The sequence below is a fragment of the Pholcus phalangioides genome, unplaced genomic scaffold, assembly GCF_987345545.1.
Source record: "Pholcus phalangioides strain wild (caught in Gottingen) unplaced genomic scaffold, Ppha-v1.0 ptg000027l_1, whole genome shotgun sequence".
Classification (NCBI taxonomy): Eukaryota; Metazoa; Arthropoda; class Arachnida; order Araneae; family Pholcidae; genus Pholcus; species Pholcus phalangioides.
The window spans coordinates 14,028,591-14,048,382 of NW_028301617.1; the positions used below are offsets into that span (position 1 = coordinate 14,028,591).

The following is a 19,792-nucleotide window of genomic DNA, read 5'->3' on the forward strand; positions in this document are numbered from 1 at the left end:
AACGTGGCAGACGTGCAACCCTTCCGCAAATTGCTGCAGATTTCAATGCTGGGCCATCAATAAGTGTCAGAGGCGAACCATTCAACGAAACATCATCGATATGGGCTTTCGGAGCCAAATGCCCACTCTTGTACCCTTGATGACTGCACGACACAAAGCTTTACACCTCGCCTGGGCCCGACAACACCGACATTGGACTGTTGAGGACTGGAAACACGTTGACTGGTCTGACGAGTCTCAGTTCCAATTGCTTCGAGCTGATGGACGTGTACGGGTATGGATACAACCTCATGAATCCATGGACCCTACATGTCAACAGGGGACTGTTCAAGCTGGTGGAGGCTCTGTGATGGTATGGGGCGTGTGCAGTTGGCGTGATATGGGACCCCAGATACGTCTAGATACGACTCTGACAGGTACGTAAGCATCCTGTATGATCACTTGCACCCATTCATGTCCATTGTGCATTCCGACGGACTTGGACAATTTCAGCAGGACAATGCGACACCCCACACGTCCAGAATTGCTACAAAGTGGCTCCAGGAACACTCTTCTGACTTTAGACACTTCCGCTGGCCACCAAAATCCCCAGACATGAACATTATTGAACATATCTGGGATGCCTTGCAACGTGCTGTTCAGAAGAGATCTCCACCCGCTCTTACTCCTACGGATTTATGGACAGCCCTGCAAGATTCATGGTGTCAATCACCTCCAGCACTACTTCAGACATTAGTCGAGTCCATACCACGTCGTGCTGCGGCACTTCTGCGTGCTCGCGGGGGCCCTACACGATATTAGGCAGGTGTACCAGTTTTTTTGGCTCTTCAGTGTGTAGATATATATATATATATATATATAGTTGAAAGGCTCCGCACATGGACGGCAGCAGCAATCAACTAATAGCTCGTGAATGACATATGCCACCAGATGGCCACATGCATATAGAAATGTCCTCTCCACTTGTCCTCCAAACTAAGCATTACATCACTGCTCATTGTTTAATCACTCCAGAAAAACAGCGGTCAACACAAAAGGGACTTACTCCTATCCTGAGTGCTCACAGCCGGTTCCTCGACGTCTGGCACAGCAGAAGATGCCACCACCGCCCTCGTGCAGCAACCACGGGGAGTAGGCCTAGCAGGAACACAATGCGATAATATGCGATCAAGGTAAACCATATCGGCCACAGCATTCGTTGATTAATCATACGGCAGGGCCACAGCCTCTATCTTCGGTCAACCTCATCTCTATTTCAAGTCAGTTCTCCATGAAAAACAGCATTCCCAAACCATAGTCCAGTTACGGAGTATCTTTGCAGCATGCGTTCTCTCCGGGAGCGAGAGTCCGAGTTTTTTGCCCGGATCCGAGTTCAGCAAAGCAGTATTAATAAGCTCTTAAATACAACTTTGGAGTGCTGCATAAATAGCCAAATAGTCTTTCAAGTGACGTGCGTCTAAAGCCTGCGGTAGACCCAAAACCAGCAACTCATGAAAAAGCATCATTTTATGACGTCAGTAAATAGGGTGTGGAGAGGGTTTTTTCCTCTCATCTGCACTAGAGCTTCCTCCCAGGATATGGTCTTGGTAATTTGGCACGATTGTTAATTAACGCCAACATATTTGGCGACGTTTAATGATAAATGTGTTTAATTTTACAGGAGTTTTATAACCGCAATTAGTACAGTGGTTAGAGCGTAAGGTTGGTATTACACTATAAAAGTCTGATAAAACTTTTATCAAACTTGGCAAAGATCTTTTATAAATTTTGTTATTCAATTTATTTTTATAAAATTTGTTTTATAAAGGAAATGGACCACATTACACTGTAAAAGATTTATATAAAATTGTTTTTGCAAAAGTTTTTGTCAGTTTGTCCGTCTTCGTTAGTCTTGTGTTGTTGCTAGGAAATTTATCATTTGCAACCTCTGTAAGGGCTTCGGTTTTAAAAAACATGTGGATGCAGGGGCGTCGGAAGTGTTCCTAAACTGTGGGTGCTCGTCTTTAGTTTTATATCGGAAATTTTAATTGCTGAATCAATTCTGGGAGTGCTCGGATCCATGCCACAAATTACTGTGGATTTCGGACCCCCGACTCCGACGCCACTGTGGGGATGATTGTATTGGATGGAGTAATTGGCGGAAGAAGCTAATTATTTTGATGCATTACATCTCTAGCTGGGAACACAACTTGATTCAAGTGACTTTGACTGTGACTGAACTCAGCTCACCAAATAAACAAGGATGGTAGTTCGTAGTGGTTGTTTTTCCAAAAACAACCAAAAAATTTTTTTTAAGATTTTCGATTAGATTCATATTGACAAAAACAATTTTAAAGAACGTTTAATGGAGATGAAATCGGGAAGTTTGACAGAAGCAATGTCATAAACAATAGAAAGAAAACAATGATGTTTACCAATCAAAAAAAAAAAAATCTATAACAACCACTACTAACTGTATTCTTTGTTTATCTCGAGAGTCAAGTGCAGTTACAGACGACAATGTTTACTCGACAGTCATTGCTGTTGAGGCCAAATTCAATGTTTCTAAATGATCTCTAAGGTCGGTGTTCTAGTGGTTCGGTGTTAAAAAAAAAAAAATTTCTGCTTTATATTTTATTTTAATTTTTTTTTTTCCTTCTCGCTTCAAAGTGAATTTTTATACAGTTAAATAAAGGCTTAGTTACCCCACGTGGTCATGTTGTTTGTAAGATGAAAACAATGGTAAACTAATTCAATTTATGGTTGAAGGTGCGAAAGAGTTCCCGAAAACCATGTGTTCTGCCAAGGCGGATTCCTTTTCTTCGGCCAACAAAGGTAAGGTGCCCAGCCTTTCTAATGTTTGGTCGTCCTCGATTTGTGATGCTGAAATCATCGATCTTATTGAACCTGCGCGTGTTTATATACTATCAAATTTTCGGGTCCGGTAGCCGTTCCGAAAACAAGACCTATTGAACTGAAAAAATTTATATGTGGCCAAATCTCTAATTCCAAAGATATTCATGAAATCCGCTTCACACGTGCTGGTGAGCTTCTTATCACCACAGGTAATCCACAAATTGCGAAGGAGTTCTTAAACATTGAGAATATATTTGATATTCCGGTTAAACCTTTCCTTCTTACGGAATCCATCTCATCTAAGTTTGTGCTCAATAATGTTCCTACTGATATTCCAGTCAGCGAGATTGCTGAAGAGCTTCTTGGTGAAAACCTCCATGTTATCAGTGTTCGTCGTTTCATCAAAGACAATAATCCTTTACACACAGTATTAGTTACGATTCTTGGTAAAAGTATACCAAGTGAGGTAAAACTGTGGTTCTTGATTTTCCATCCCCGTCGCTTCATCGATCATCCAAATCAATGCCCTAGATGTTTTAGTTACTCGCACCGAAAAAAGTTTTGTAGAGCCCCTCTTCAATTATGTAAAAAGTGTGGTGGTGATGACCATGTCTTTGAGCTATGTCAAAATTCAGTTTCTTGTATAAACTGCAAAGCTTCACACCTAGCCACTGACCGGAATTGTTCGTCATTTATTTTTGAAGCTAAAGTCCTCAAATACAAAGCTGAAAACCACGTCCCTATAAATATCGCACGCGCAAGGTGTAAATCAAATAATTCGTCGTATGCTGGTCGTGCTAATATTTCAACGTCGTCGGACATTAACTCTTTGAAACTTGAGATCATATCTCTGGTACATGAGGAAATAAATGCGCTTCGTGAAAACGTTCTCAAGGAGCTTACCTCCAGTCTCCAAGAATCCCTTCATAACTCTATTAGATCCTTGATACCGGTGATCGTGAATTCAGTCAAATCATCTCTCCAAAACACGTGCATGCCACCTTCAGGTGTAAATGTGGCCATGGAGGCCTCAGGTATTTGGCCTCAGGTAATGGAGGCCCCTTCCATCTGATGAAGATCCTGGTTCCAATAATTCTTGTGCAATTGATTGTACCGATTCTTTCATCTCGCCCGCGGCAAGAGCAAGGAAACGTCGAACATTAAAAAAAAAAAGGTTTTTTAAGCACCCCCCCCGGATTGTTATCAAGTAGATAATGTTGCCTTTATGTTTGTGTCCCCCCCCCCCTCTTTCTCTCTTGTTTTACTTTCCGCTTTCAGTGAAAAGAATTCATTGTTATCTTGTTAAAAAAAATTTTTTTTTCCCTCCCATCAGTCTGGGCTATTTTTAACAGATGTATTTTTTCCTTTTTTTTTTTTATTATTATTATATACATAATTTTTTTTACTTATTTCTCCTGATTGCTCCTAATGAATTATGTGACAGCAGTATTAAGGTTCTTTCATTGAATGTAAGGTACATTTCATTTTAATATTTATTGTTGTATTTTGATTCTTTGTTTTCGTAGTGTTTCGGCTAATGCGTGCTACTGTTTCTTTTGTTACTTATTTGCATGTGCATATGTATATATATAATTTTTTTTTTTCCTCCCTCTCCAGTTATTTCCATACTCGTAACTTTGTACTGTTGTAATAATTTTTTTTTTCATTATCTGTTTAACTATGAGGCATTATTAATGCTTTTGTTATTGTCATTGTTTGTGAAAATGCTTTATTTGTGGTTCTTGTTATGATCGAGCATCTTCTTTCCTGTCAATTTTCTCCTCTATTTTTTCTCATGATCAGGGTATGGTCCTAGTAGCCGAGAGCCCTGTATAATTTGTATTGTATTGTATTGTATTGCTGTTGAGGCCGTGCGCTGTTGCCGGTGTTGATCGTTAAATGGTCATAACTTGTGATCAAGAGGTTGAATTAGGATTCCACCTTGCAAGGATTCACTAACTCCTTGGGCGGATTCATTCGTGTCGAGTTCACATTCAAGTACAGGTCAGTAGATGCGCATAAGGTATTATTTACTGTTCTGGGGGAGAGTGGGAAATAATATTTTTCGGAGAGTCTCCGGAACGCAAATTATTTTGTAATTTTTTTTAAAATTCTTTAATATCACGTGTATTAATGAAAGAAATATTCATTATTCCTTATTGTTTGACTCGAAGCTGAGGCCTTGGGCCCCGTTGACCACCCACTGAGCAAGATCTGACCTGGTGCCCATCTTGAGTGTGTCATTCCATGTTGAAATGCCAAAACTTATAATTAATTTCTGTTTCTTGGGAAAGAATTATTCACACCACCCGGGCCCTATCGCAAAAAAAGGTGTCAGCTGACCCCCTTCAAGAAAGCCATGATAAGAACAGGTTGAATGAATACGAAACAAAAGAAATTAAACAAGGCTAAGCTTTGGCCAGAAACTGTGCATTGGGATGAAAATGTTGCTTCCGTGTAAAACTGTATTGATAGCTCCCCCTGGTGAGGGAAGAGTGAAGTTTGTCTATGATGTGGACAAGTTCATAGAAAGCAGAAACCAAAGTTGCTTGAAAGTTTAGCTTAGAACTCTTAATGCAGCTTCGGCAGAAACACTTTGTACCTGGCCAAAACTTGCCAGTGACTTAGTTTTATCTCATGTATGAAATATCGGGTATCATATTTCAACGTTAATGGATTCAACTAGTTTTATGGAAGTTTATAAAATAATCTTTATATGGTTTATATAAATTAAATGAAAAAATCAGCCGCTCTCACTTCTAGAAATTTCTAGAGAAAAAAATGCACCCACTCGCTATAGATGCTCTCTTAGCTCATTTCAACCCGTTAATTTTTTGGGAGGGGATGAGTCACTGAGAGTAGCTAAGAAAATTGAGCTAACTTTATTACTTCCGTTTGTCATTGTTTTTTCAATGACTCAAATCTTCAAAGTTACAGCTGAAAAATAAATCACACCATGACCAATTTCTGCAGTGTTTTTAAATCTCTGCAAATCGTACATAAAAAAAATTATGGGGAATGTTGATCATTTTGTATGCTCACTAAAACATCAGTTGCCAGATATTGTCTGTGTTGCCCAGCTCATTACAAATGCTAAAATTTACATTAGCGCAAAAACCGTTTTGTAGAATCGTTAACATAGATGCATGAGAATATGCAAATCAGTGGATACAACTATAGGCCGAACCACCTGTACGCCCAGCAAACAGCTCCATCCCCGCGAACAAAGTTTGGGCTCGGACTCCACATTGCTCCTCCGGCCATTAAAGGGGGGCCCCTGCTCCCAGACTGAAATTATCAACTCTATTTTCACCATAACCGAAAACATTACAATATTATTTCACTAAGCAGGATTTAAGCCCTAGCAGACCGAGAAGACAGTATATTCCAGTTGAAGCAGAAGGTAAACAAAAATTTTTGAGGTGCCACAGTTGGTGACTTTCGGAAGGGGTCTAAATTGCATCCCACCCATAACAGTACTCCTTAAGGGCCCTACACACGCTCAGTTATACCTGTACAGGCCAACTATGCAGGCATAACTGAGCATGTGTAGGGGCCGTTAGTTGACCTGCACAGGCGACCTGAAGGGAATGGTTTTTCGATTCGGTATAACTGTACAGTTATGCCTGCGCAGGTATAACTGACCGTGTGTATGGACCATCAGGTATAACTGCACAGTTATTTTTTCCCACTTTTTTTACTACCGCCCTACTTTCTTCCCTCTTCTTTTTTACTGATAATGTAATAGAACAATAATAACTGAATAACTTGTCTTGGAGAGAGATTGCATTTAATTAGAAGAAAATTTTCTAATGTGTAATTTTCACGATATTTTCTTACAATTTCATATCGAATAAAAAAATCGAAATAAAATTTTAGAAATATTTCGACCATTGTTAAAATTCACAATTTTGTTTCTGAAATCACTCTTTTCAATAAATTTACCCGAAATTATGCACCGAAACACACAAACTCTGTATTCACATTATGTGCTATGACTATTAATTGTTTATTGATTATTTAGAGAAGAGGAGGTTGACCAGGGTTCTTGGAGATTTTATAGGGCCTGTATATAACGTCAGATTATTTTAGTATTCTTTCACATGTAGTTCCTATAGAAATCAAGATTCCTAGAAATCCAGCAGGTGTTTATATGAGTCAGTTAATGTTTGCAATTGTTTGCAATTTCAAACGCAGGATTCCTACTCCTTTCTTGACCTAAAACCAGCAAGCATCAACAGGACAAAAATCACTACAATTTATTATTTTCTTTTACATTTCATGAATCTCATTGAATTAGTTTTTTGGACACATCTCGTCAGATTGCAACGAATTTCAACTTTCAGCTCAAACATTGAAAGAAAAAATTCAGATGAAATTACGCTAGTTAAACGTAAGAAAACAATCGAAAAATTCTGAGAGAGATACGATTGATAATATAATTATATTGAGTAATACTATTAATATACATACCATAAGTCAATTTCGAATCGACTTGAATTAATCTAAAGAGGTCGCGCGAAAAATGCATTGTTTTCTTTCAAAGAAAAACACTACGTGAGTTACCATAAAAATTTTCCAAGTCAAATTGTGTTTTTCTTAAAATCGACGCTATCGCGGGAAAAAAATACTATCATACGATGCTGAAGAAGCATGTATCCCTTATCCGTATATTCAGAGGAGAAACGGTGCTTGTTTTCGTAGATACAGTTAACGCTCGTTACAACAACCTCACGTTATAGCGATCATTCTATTACAACGACTGGTAGGATAAGTTTCAAATGTTTTCCTAGAACTACGATGATATGTTTTACTTATATAACGACCCTCCCAATCAAGCCCGACCACACCCTCAAGTCTCCCCCCTCTCACTACGACCTTGCTCCAAATATAACGTCCATTCTCGACGGGACGAAGGGGGTCGTTATATCGGGCGTCGACTGTAATACCAAAATTTCTCTTTTATTGCCTATATTGTCGTAATCACTGTAGATATGGATAGCATTCTTGATAAGCATGAGTAGGCAGTAGTGTCTTTTACTCAAGTCATAACAATCGGTCAATATGAGAGGTTTTTGTAGCATCAAAATTTTGAAGGAAAAAAATACATTATTGTACTTTATATGATGTAGATTCAACATCTTCCATTACAGCAGTATTCCTCAAAGTGTGCGTCGCGGCTCTTGGGCTTCATTCCCGTGCCCCTTCCCACCCACATCCTGCCGCAGGGCATAGAGGCTATTTTCTTTGCCGGGCCGCCACTGTAGTGAATTTTTTAATGTGGGAAAAAGAATGATGGGAATCGTCTCCGGCTCTGAAACCAGAATCCTGATCCCAGCCTCACCTGGGGGGGGGGGGGGGGGAAATGGCTCAAATAATGCATATTCACTACACTGTTAATGGAGTCACCGAAGTTAGTAGCTTTGACTAGGTATCTTGATCCATTCTGAGAAAATTATGCCAATCTTTTGGTGCAAATCTCAATTCCTGTAATAATTTAACGTGCGAATATTGTTGCCTTTTTTTTAACCAATCTTTGCACCACATTACCCGTTTTTTTTCCTCTTTTTTTGAGTTAATAACTTTCAGTGCCATAACCAATCCAACCACACCCAAAGCATCATCTGTGGAAATCATACTAGAAAATTCCGAACTTTATAGACTATGAAAAAATCCGAACTGATCAAAAGACTGCGAAGACAGAGGTCGAAGAATGAAAATATCCCCACAGATTGCCTAGAACCGGTTCCAGAAGCTTCGCCTGCACAGGTATAACTGAATGGTGTGGATGCATCGAACCGTTCAGTTATGCCTGTACAGGCATATAACGTACAGGCATAACTGCGCAGGCATAACTGAACGTGTGTAGGGCCCTTTAACCATTTGCCAGTACTATCCGTGCTTTCTGCATAGCTCACTGACCCTTGGTGTCTATTTTTCGGTGTTTAGCTGGCATGCTGAATTTGTGTTTACGACTTGAGAGGGCTTGAATCAATCATTTTTACACGACTCAAGTAATTGTTAAGTGAGAGGGATATTAACCCTCATATATAAAAATGAAGTCACACGTATAACTTAGTAATTCAATTATTACAGTGAAACCAGTCTGAAACGATACTGTAGGGACCTAGAAAATATACTGTTATAAACAGGTTATTGTTGTAGACCAGCGGTTCTCAACCGGTGCTCCGTGCTCCACCGCCACTCGAGGAAAATAAAAAAAAACAGTAAAATTTAAAAAAATTATTATAAATATTTTTACATAGTAATATAAATTAGCACATAGTAAAAATAAATCAGTAACTTTAATGAATAATTAAAAAAATTGGCCTTTGGGCTCCACCATACAACTTTTTTTACTTAAAAGGGCTCCGCGAGTCAAAAAAGGTTGTGAACTGCTGTTGTAGACAGTTTGAGCATTTGCGCTATTTCCTTATGAATAAGAATTCCGCCGAGACCAAATATAATATTGTTATAGGCAGGTTTATCGTTATAGATAGTATAGTTATATGCAGGTTTTGCTGTATACAGTAACGTGGGGTGAATCCTTGCCCCTAGAATAGAGGAATAATTAATGGTACATAATGGCAATATTCAAAATTTCGAAGGGTATAGATAAGTTGAACCATAAGTGCGGACTTAATGAATCCCAGGTTGTAAAAAATTGGCATTTGCATTTATAATTTTCTATTCGTTATTATTAAATTAATGTTTGTCTTTCTTGCACACCGAGCACAACTCATGCCTATTGCCATCTATTGGCAACTTACCTTACTACTGATTGAGTTGTGCCGGAAGTGTAAGTGTGTGTACCTAAGAGTCTGAGTGAGTATGCGTAGTATTATGTCTAATTTTTCAGTGCTGCCATTTATATTTCAGAAGTGAAGTGTGATAATTGATTATTTGTACTGTTTGTAGGCCTGTTGTTCTCTGTGGCGAGACTTCTTAATCATTCCCGGCATGGTGTCCCAATAGTGAAACCATTTTTTCAAAATTCCATCCAAAAATAACTAATTTCTGCACAGAAATCATTTAAATCCTATTAACTAGATTAAGATTTAGATTTTCTGTCAGAGATGGCAGCATCATACTGGTTTTGTTTTGCAAGTGGTAAAAAAATTCCACCATTTTCTCTATTTTTGTGAAACTTGTTTTAAAATTTATTTCCTAAGAATTTTTTTTTCAAAAATTGTGGATGGTTTTTCATAGATTTTGCCCTATTTGTTGGAAGCAAGTCATTTAATAAACTTAAGAATAGTTTAAAATCAAATTATGGAAGTTTTAAAAAGGTGGTTACATACTGAGGACACCACACACCTAGAACAATGAGATACCACAAGTGTCGTCAGCATGAAACCATCACTCTGACATGAAGCGACCTTCATTTTCTTCCCTCTTTCTTGTTTACTAGAAAATAGGTGACAGCAGCAATGGTGGTGAAACATCTCAGATGTGTATTTGTGGGGGAGTTTCGGGGGTTAGAATGGAAGACACAACATATATATGCTATTTTTTGTCCCACATATAGCCATCCTTTCATTCTAGTGGTTCTAGAGTAGCTGCTGATGACTTCTTTCTATTGTCTTAATTTTTTTTTCTAGAATTTATTTTGCCGTTAGTCCCCCCCCCCCCCTATTTCCAATTGTTATGCATTTATTATTTTTATTGGTGGTGAAATGCATATATATAAAATTCCTTAGTACAGAGGAAGCAATATTATACTAATTTCAGAGCTTCCCTCTGATCCGGAGTCTAATGCATCTGATGATATCCCAGATGAAGAAAATAAAACAAAGCTTATATATACTGCATGGATGATGACAAAAATGATGCTGATGTATACACTCCCCCTAGTGCCTGGATCTTGTCGACAATTTCAGATGATTCGGGAACAAAAAGGCAAGAACCAAAACCCAGATTTCAAGGAAGAAGTGGTACCATCTCGGGGAATTCTACCAATGCCAGATAAGATCGCCAATCACAATGTTTTTATTCTTTTTCTCATTGTCACTGATGGAAAATTTGGCATTTCGAACAAATTTATAGCCCACTCAAGAAGGAAAATTTACATTCCCATCTCATTGAAAGAGATGTACCTGCTATCAATATGCTTATGTTGATCATTTTGGCCTACAAAATCGATGGAAAAGGAATTTTTCGAACAAAATGTTGCTTTTCTAGCATTACACCCCAGGGTCACTTTCAGTGTTCTAGGTGGGCAGTGTCCCCACTGTGCGACCACCTGTTGTTCATTGGATTTTGATGAAAATAAAAGAATAGTTGCAAATTACATTTATATGAGTCCTATATACCGAGTATATGAAGTTAGTTTGGCCAAAAAAATATTATTTTATACAGTGCCCCTCAAAGGGATAACGAGGAGATAAGCCTGCATTTGTGCCTCGAAGCATTTGCACGCTAAATTATTGTCTGAGAACAGCGTGAAATTTTTGTCAGTAAGTCTCTGGAAAGTAGATGTAAAATGTTTGGCTCCAAGGAAACATTTTGCTGGCACCTAATTTTTCTTAAGATTTGTATGGCCCGGCAATACGTTATGGTTCATTAAAATTATATTTTTGTGTAGACTAACAAGTTATCAGATGCGAATTTAAGACTAAGGAAAGTGTCAGTCCATAAATATAAGTAATAATATCTAAGGAGGGAGTTGATTCTTTCGGCAGTGCACGATGGGGTTAAAAGCATAAGAGATTTCCAGATTCTAACTTCAAAGTTATCGAATCCTGCCTGCTTGAATGGTTCAAGCAAGCTAGGCAAACAATGTTCCAGTTTCAGGAAATTTGTTGAAAGAAAAATGATGTGAATATTGCCAGTGAACTCTGTGTTGAAAATTTTAATTCCATCAATGGATAGGTAGAGCGTTTTATGGAAAGACATGCACTGTCCTTCAAAAAAATTAAAGGTGAGTCTCTGCATCTGCTGATATGTCTGCCATAGATAATTGGAAATAGTCTGTTCTCAAAAATGTTCTAGGCCATCATGATCCACATGATGTGTTTAATTTTGATAGAACTAGTTTGTTTTTCTGCTTGTTGCCAACAAGGCGTTGACATTTCGAACCAAAAAGTGCTCAGGTCTTAAGACGAGGGGTCATTCAAGTATTACGTCAGCATCGGAGGGAGGGGGTTTCGGATTTGTTGACTTTTGATGATAAGGGGGGGGAGGGGGTTTGAAGGTTGCTTACATTGTCAACCACCCCTTTTTGAAGATATGAAATATTCTAAGTTGCTGACGGGGGGGGGGGGGGTCAATGTTTTGCTGACAAGGGGGGGTGGAAGGGGGTCAAAAATGACTGAAAATCTGCTTACGTAAAACTTGAATGGCGCCCAAGCAAAAATAGGATAACAGTTCTGCTTGGTGCAAACATGACCAGAACCAAAAAACTAAAACCTGTTGTTATAGGTAAGACCTCAATATTTCATTCAAGTTAAATCATTACAATTAATTTATGAAGCTAACTCTAATCATGGATGAGGTCTAAAATATGGGAAAAAACTCTGGAACGTTTAGATAATAAGTTTCATGTAACCAATAGAAAAGTGGTCTTTATTGCTGACAATTGCGGCTCATGTGAAAGATAGATATATATATAAAAAATAGATTGTGATCGATCAAGTTAATTTATCTTCCTCCAAATGTCACTTCTGTGTTACAACCACTTTATGAAGGAGTCATCCAAAATTTCAAGTCTTATTATAAAAAACCCTGGTGCCACATTGTACTGTATTGAAAATACTTAGTGCAGTTCATAGCTAAGTTCAACTCCTTATATTTTTATGCAATTTTTTCCATGCACAAAATCTAAAAATAGAGCAGCTTTCTTTCTGCACTGTATCTAGGGATTAAGTTTGAATCTATAACTATAGCAAAGATTTTCTATATTTCTTTTAATCATGAACTTTGCCACATATCAGTAACATGCATACCATACCAGGTTACTTTTACTTCAATATCATTGAAGTTATGTAAAGAAAAAACAAAATTTAAATTTTGTGATTTAAATCAATGACTTTTTTTAAAAAATCGAGTGATTTTAATTATGATGAAGGGATTTAAATTGGCATACCCTGTTGACACATCATTGCTTTTCTATCATACATGCTTTTATCTTCTTGATACAACAAAAACAAATTTTATATAATTTGGGAATTTTTCTGACGCAGTTTGATCAATTTTGTCCTTGCATTAGTAAAACGGGAATCCAATCATTTTTAATTTCATAAACATTTATTTGAATACAGAACTTATCTTTCTTTCAATTTTCATTTTTTATGTATAGCTTTTGAGGCAGGTATTTTGGATAGTATTGTAAATATCATTTGCAGTATTGCCGAATTGCCCAAAACCTTGTCAACCTTGATTATGATAGATTTAGTGATGACATCTTTTCTTTTGCAGATAACTGATCATTCCCATCAAAATTTGCAGTATAAACGAGCTGCATCTTTACAATAAGATATGCAGAGAAGTTTTGAAAAACATCAAACTTTTCACAAGAATCATAAAAACTATAATAGATTTGGTTGCTGCCTGTCCGTTCAAACACATCTTCAAGAGTAAGGGCGAATCATCTGCAAGATCACATAATGAGGATAATATGCATGAAGGCAATGACAGTTTTGTTTCAATTTAGACAAAATATATAATTTCTGATCGATTTCAAACTGAAGAAAACTCTTATAGCTATCAGTGCTAAAGAAAAACATTCTTGAAAGGGAACGATTCAGACTAGTGTCGAGGAACACACTGAAATGTCCATACCGTATAAAGCACACATCAATGTGATGAAATATTTTCACAAATCAGCAATTAAAATCCATACAAAAAATAAACACACGGAAAAGAAACCATATCATCTATGAGAGAATGTTTCATTCAATCGATACTCTATACAGGCACACATAAATACAAAGTGAGTATGGAGCCACATGAATGCAAAGTTGTAATAGAGTTGCGCTAAAATATATTTTTACAAGATTCCACACACTTGGGAGAAGTTGCTCGAGTATGAAATCTGTTTTGAAATATTTATTGAGCAGGTAGGCAGTTTAAAATCAGAAAACAAGAGTCCATTGTGTAGAGAAGCCACACGAGTGGGAATATGCACAAGAGAGTCCACGTGGGAGGGAAGCCACATGAGTGTGAAATCTGTGGTAAAACTTTTTCCCGAAGTGGCAATTTAAACATTCACAAAAGAGTCCACACTGGAGAGGAGCCACACGAGTGCGAAATCTGTGGTAAAACATTTTCTCGAAGTGATAATTTAAACATTCATAAAAGAGTCCACACTGGGGAGAAGCCACCCGAGTGCAAAATCTGTGGTAAAACATTTTCTCGAAGTGGCAATTTAAACATTCACGAAAGAGTCCACACTGGAGAGAAGCCACACGAGTGTGAAATCTGTGGTAAAACATTTTCTCGAAGTGGCAATTTAAACATTCACAAAAAAGTCCACACTGGAGAGAAGCCACACGAGTGCGAAATCTGTGGTAAACATTTTTATCAAAGTCACGATTTAAACATTCACAAAAGAGTCCACACTGGAGAGAAGCCACACGAGTGTGAAATCTGTGGTAAAACATTTTCTCGAATTGACAATTTAAATATTCACAAAAGAGTCCATACTGGAGAGAAGCCACACGAGTGCGAAATCTGTGGTAAACATTTTTATCAAAGTCACGATTTGAACATTCACAAAAGAGTCCACTCTGGAGAGAAGCCGTATGAGTGTGAAATCTGTGGTAAAACATTTTCTCGAAGTGGCAATTTAAACATTCACAAAAGATACCACACTGGACAGAAGCCACACAAGTGCGAAATCTGTGGTAAACATTTTTATCAAAGTCACGATTTAAACATTCACAAAAGAGTCCACACTGGAGAGAAACCACACAAGTGTGAAATCTGCGGTAAAACATTTTCTCGAATTGGTAATTTAAACATTCACAAAAGAGTCCACACTGGAGAGAAGCCACACGAGTGCGAAATCTGTGGTAAAAATTTCTATCAAAGTCACGAGTTAAACATTCACAAAAGAGTCCACACTGGAGAGAAGCCATACGAGTGCAAAATCTGTGGTAAAACATTTTCTCAAAGTTGCAATTTAAACACTCACAAAAGATTCCACTCTGGAGAGAAGCCACACGAGTGTGAAATCTGTGGCAAAAAATTTTCTCGAAGTAATACGCTAAACGTTCACAAAAGAGTTCACACTGGAGAGAAGCCACACGAATGTGAAATCTGTGGTAAAAAATTTTCTCGAAGTAGCGAGTTAAACATTCACAAAAGAGTCCACACTAGAGAGAAATCTGTGGTAAAAAATTTTCTGAAAGCAGCAATTTAAACATTCACAAAAGAGGCCACACAAGTGCAAAATCTGTGGTAAAACTTGTCGAAGTAACAACTTTAATCAACACAAAATAGTTCACACTGGAGATAAGCCACATGAGCGTGATATCTGTATTTACGGACCATCGCCAGTTTTAGTTGCCACAAAAGATTCTATTCTGTGGAGAAGCCAAGCCACATGAATGCAGTTTTTTTTTTAACGTAAAGTTTCAACCCGTTTTGATTTGAAGCAGAAGTTGATTCATTCTGATTGGAGTTCAGATGAAATTGCTAGCGTCAAGCAAATGGCTTAGCGTAAGAGTATATCTCACCACGATATCTCAGTGAAAGAACCTGCACTTCTTTTAAGTGATAGAGATGGTGTTATAAGAAAAGATTAACTAAATGAACAATCTCTAATAAAAATTCTTTCAAAATCTATTTTAAAAATGAAGTGAATGTTTTGTTTCTTTTTTATTCTGTGATAAGTTTGCATAGGTTTTTGCCTATCGATGAGGTTTAGTAGTTTTCTGCGACTTTTAATATTGTATAGGTGCGTGGATGGAAGGAGGAGTGACGAACTTTTGTATAAAAATATATTTAACTTAAATGTATACGGCAGGACTAAAAAGGCTGCAAAGTAAAATAATATAAAACATTCTTCCCTGACAACAACTGCGGTCGTTCTCAAGCGTGTTCGAAAACCAACTATCCCTCCTTGGCGACCTTGACTCTCTGGTCAGCTTTGACCGATTCCTCACAGGTAGTCCTGGAATAGCGAGACCTGCAGAGCGACCTGAACCTGACCCAATACCTTCTATAGCAGAAAACCTTCGCGTGGAGCTCGTGACGTCAGTGAAGGCGTTCGTTTCACCTATAGTCATTGGATATACTGCAAAAAGGTAAGGATTTCGAATGGGTCGGCCTGCTATATCCAACGGCAACAAGTGAAATGGACGACTTCAGTGACGTCAAAGCTTCGCGCAGTGGCTTTCTGCTAAGATGTTGACCTGACCTGTCTACTCGAACAGGTGGTGATGAAAAGTTGGTCCTTGTCACTGGAAGTCTGTTGATGTTTTAAAATTATTGCCCGCTGATCGTTGGAAGGCTTGTAGCTAGTGAAGGTGTCCGTATGCGTTGAGGATGGAACCAGCATTCGAATGGGACCGTTAGGGCCTTCTCATTCGGGGAAACTGAAATCGAACTCGAGTTGCCCATTCTCCCTCACCTGTGCGCTACTAAAAAAAATCTTAAAGCCCGGGAAAATGAGTAAAAATGACGCAGTGTTCACCTCCTTATTTCCCTATACATTATGAACCGGAGTGGGAAAAAAAATTTTTAGCGATTCCAGAGAGCAGCGATGAAGATAGTTATCATCGTATACTACTATTTCCACCTATAAAAGAATAAATAGAGACGAAAAATGAGGGTACACCCATGGCTCCCACATTCTTGAGCAGGACCCCGAAACCAGACTCTTGGGGTGCGGGTAACCACGGTTGTGGTCTCAGCATCTCGTAATGGAGTCAACTCCTTCGGAGTCGGTACTCTTTCACTGGATTCAAAACGAGTTCCCGTTTTTTCCCCTTTGCGTAATCTTCATTTCCCTGGGTAGATTCAACGTTTTCGATGATTTCATCTGAAGCAGCATTCCCAAGTTGGGACTCCCGGAGAGTCCTTGAACTCGTCTCCACTACAATGAAGTTCAACAGCTCACACTGTTTGGCTCCTTTGCTTATCAGCTTGGCTGCTTGGACAGTTACGGGCAATATGGCCACTTCCTCGCAAGGTTAAGAGAGAATTTGATGCGCAACACTTTTCGTAGTCTTCACTAGTGTCACATCTACAGCGGTATACCCTGTCAACATCACTCATGTTACTCTGGTGCTCGAGGAGAGGCTTTCTTTCCCCTGACTTGGAGCATCTATGGGATTTTTTTGAGAAGGAATGAAGTTCTCGTAGCGGGCCTCCCCCGGCTTGAAGCATCTGTTAAACTCTTCGAGAATGAATCAAGTTTTCGTTGCTCAGAAGTATGGTGGGTATCTTCATTTGTCTGACGTCAATGCGGGTATGACTCAGCAGACAGTGCCAGGAGGGACTTTCGACGAACGGATGTCGGTTCTCAGGAGCTTCAGAGAAGTACCATTTTCCAGGCTGAACATCAAGGACGATTGATTCCAGCGTCTCTGAGAAAGTCGGTACTGAGGAAGGTTCGGTTTACTCAGGTCTCTGGTAGCACCATCACCTCGGTGGAAATCACTTTACCTTGGACGTTGATGTCCACAGTTATAGTTATGACGTCGGATCTACGAGCATATCCATCGGCTAGTCTCATAAGGATAATTTTGCGAGAAAAGGGCAAACCATGTTCTTGTAGGAGATGGTATAGCTTCTCTCCTGCCACCGAATGTGTGGCAGCCGTGCAGGGGTGGTCTTAGGGCAGTGCCACGAGAAGGGGCGCCGAAACGCGTTAAATAAACATTACTATAAAAATATCTTTAAGATACTTATTTAAAAAAATAACTATATAAAATATACATGAAAAATGACCGAGATGAGAAAAAATTGGAGGTTTGTTGTGGATATAATATTACGGTTATTTTTCGAAAAGAAAAGAACCGATGGGCAGTGCACCTATATACGTACAGTACATAGCGATTTTGGTCAGATAAAAATACACACTTTTTCTCTCTCTCGAGCTCTTTTCGTTTACCCCTGCTGGAGATTTTGTGTGGGGAGACGCAATTTCTTTCTCTTTTGTTGTGCAGTAAAAAATAAAAATAATGAAGGAATCACCCTTGGTCACTCGATTTTTCTACTAACGAGAGCCAAAGTGTTTTCCTGTGTTGTGAGGAGTATTACAAGAATTGAAGGTGTCTTCTGATGGGGAAAGATTTTGAGCCAAAGGCCTTTCAAATCGAATCGAATCAATTTATTAATTAATATAAGGTTAATAAAAATATTACATTTGATTAATGACAACCACCAAGGAGACACCCAGGTCCCATACTGGTTGTTACAATGAAGTTAATTTATAAACACTAACAATTGACAACATAAAATATAATTACAGTATTTAGTAATTTTTGAGAGAGAAAAAAATCATGATAAAATGAAAAAATCAAAATATATACACACACATATAAAACACAATATAATTATGGGTGGGGAGGGGGTGCTTTATTACTTATATAAAAAAATCTATAAATCAATCTTGCCTCTTTTTTTCCGACTTGTATTACTTTTATTAAAAACGCAGAATCAAATCGCCAATACAGTACAATATTTCGAAAAAAAAATATTGAATAAATATTTTTAAAAAAACCAATGAATGAATTAAAACCTATGATTTGCTGACCATTTTAAATAGGGATCCTGCACTTGGGCCTCGTTCCTACCTGTCACATGAGGAGGAAGTAAAATGTGCTCACACGAGAAAACCTATGCACTTTGACACCCCGATCACTGGCCAGTCTCCCGACTCGCCAAACTTTCTTATTAATTCACCCAGGGGCAGTTCGGTGGACTGGGCGTGCTCTAGAAGGGCGTTTAATTCAAAGTGAAAGGGCAAAAAAAGTTAGAAAAAATTATTTGTGCCCGCTGTAAGAGGGGCGCCAAGTCTAGTTAAGAGAAATGATTTCTACCCCTTCTAGTAGGAGCACCAAATCCAAGGTAAAAGGGTGAAAGAAATTACAGAAAATCATTTCCGCTCGCTTTAGGAGGGGCGTCATATCCAAAGTGGAAACACAAAAAAAAAAAAAATTAGGAAAACTTATTTGTGCCCGTCTCTCTAGGAGGAGCGTTAAGTCCGAAGTAAAAGGGCGAAAAAATGGGAAAATCGCCAAAGTAAAAGGGAAAAAAAAATCTCTGTTCCTTTGAACGCATCAAAACGAAGCGATTGAAACAAAAGCTTTTTTTTAATTGGGGAGGTCAGGGGGGGGGGCAAAAATATGTCCCGCTCGGGTGGAGATTTTGTCTCGAGCCACCCTTGAGTGCAACGTATGTGTGTGTCGAAAATTGTAACAAACAATACATGCACAACTGAACATCTTTTCGGAGTTTCATGGATCTTGTTCCAGATACTATGAGACTCGGCCTTGGTAAGGTGTGGCCACAACGGGACTCTAAAAAGACACCTTTTCCCTTTCAAGAAACTAATGAGGAACGTATGTTGGAGATTCAATTTGATATTTTTTTAAACAGCTTTACAAACTCGATTCCCCAATCATGACCCCCACAATTCTGTTTTTGAAACTTAGAAGAAAGTTTGAGGTGCAAAATATATATTGCTTTACTCCATTGGGATCGTTCTCCCTAAAATATGCGTCACTGAATTGTTTTGCACCTTGGAAAGGTGCTAGGTGTAACAGCGATATGTCTCACGAATACGAATCATAGTGTGAACTTAATCTAGCTGCCTGTGTAACTGTAAGGTAAGCTTATATATTAATTACGATTTGGGGCACAGGGGGAAACATATTGGATACAAAAAATATTGGAGAAAACATTTGGATTGGCGCCGCGAAACAAGAAAAAAAGAAGTTCTGGAACTGAAAATTCTTAGGAAATGGAAAGATAACATCTGAAAGACAGAAATGCGAGATTTTCCAGG

At 38.4% G+C, this 19,792-nt stretch overlaps 1 protein-coding gene across 3 annotated transcripts in view; it reads left to right on the forward strand.

Annotated features, from left to right (window-relative positions):
* The first annotated feature begins 4,691 nt into the window (after positions 1-4,691).
* Positions 4,692-19,792, forward strand: part of LOC149068509 (uncharacterized) — a 47,358-nt gene continuing 32,257 nt past the window's right edge. For 2 of the 3 annotated variants that reach the window (XM_089251860.1, XM_089251861.1), the window contains exon 1: positions 4,698-4,839. Coding sequence is in view for 1 of the 3 variants with exons in the window: in XM_089251859.1 (XP_089107985.1) it covers positions 13,955-15,196 (1,242 nt within the window). In the remaining 2 variants the exon portion in view is untranslated. Of the gene's footprint in view, positions 4,840-13,251; positions 15,622-19,792 lie in introns of those variants that run through there. The other variant, XM_089251859.1, reaches the window with a different exon arrangement.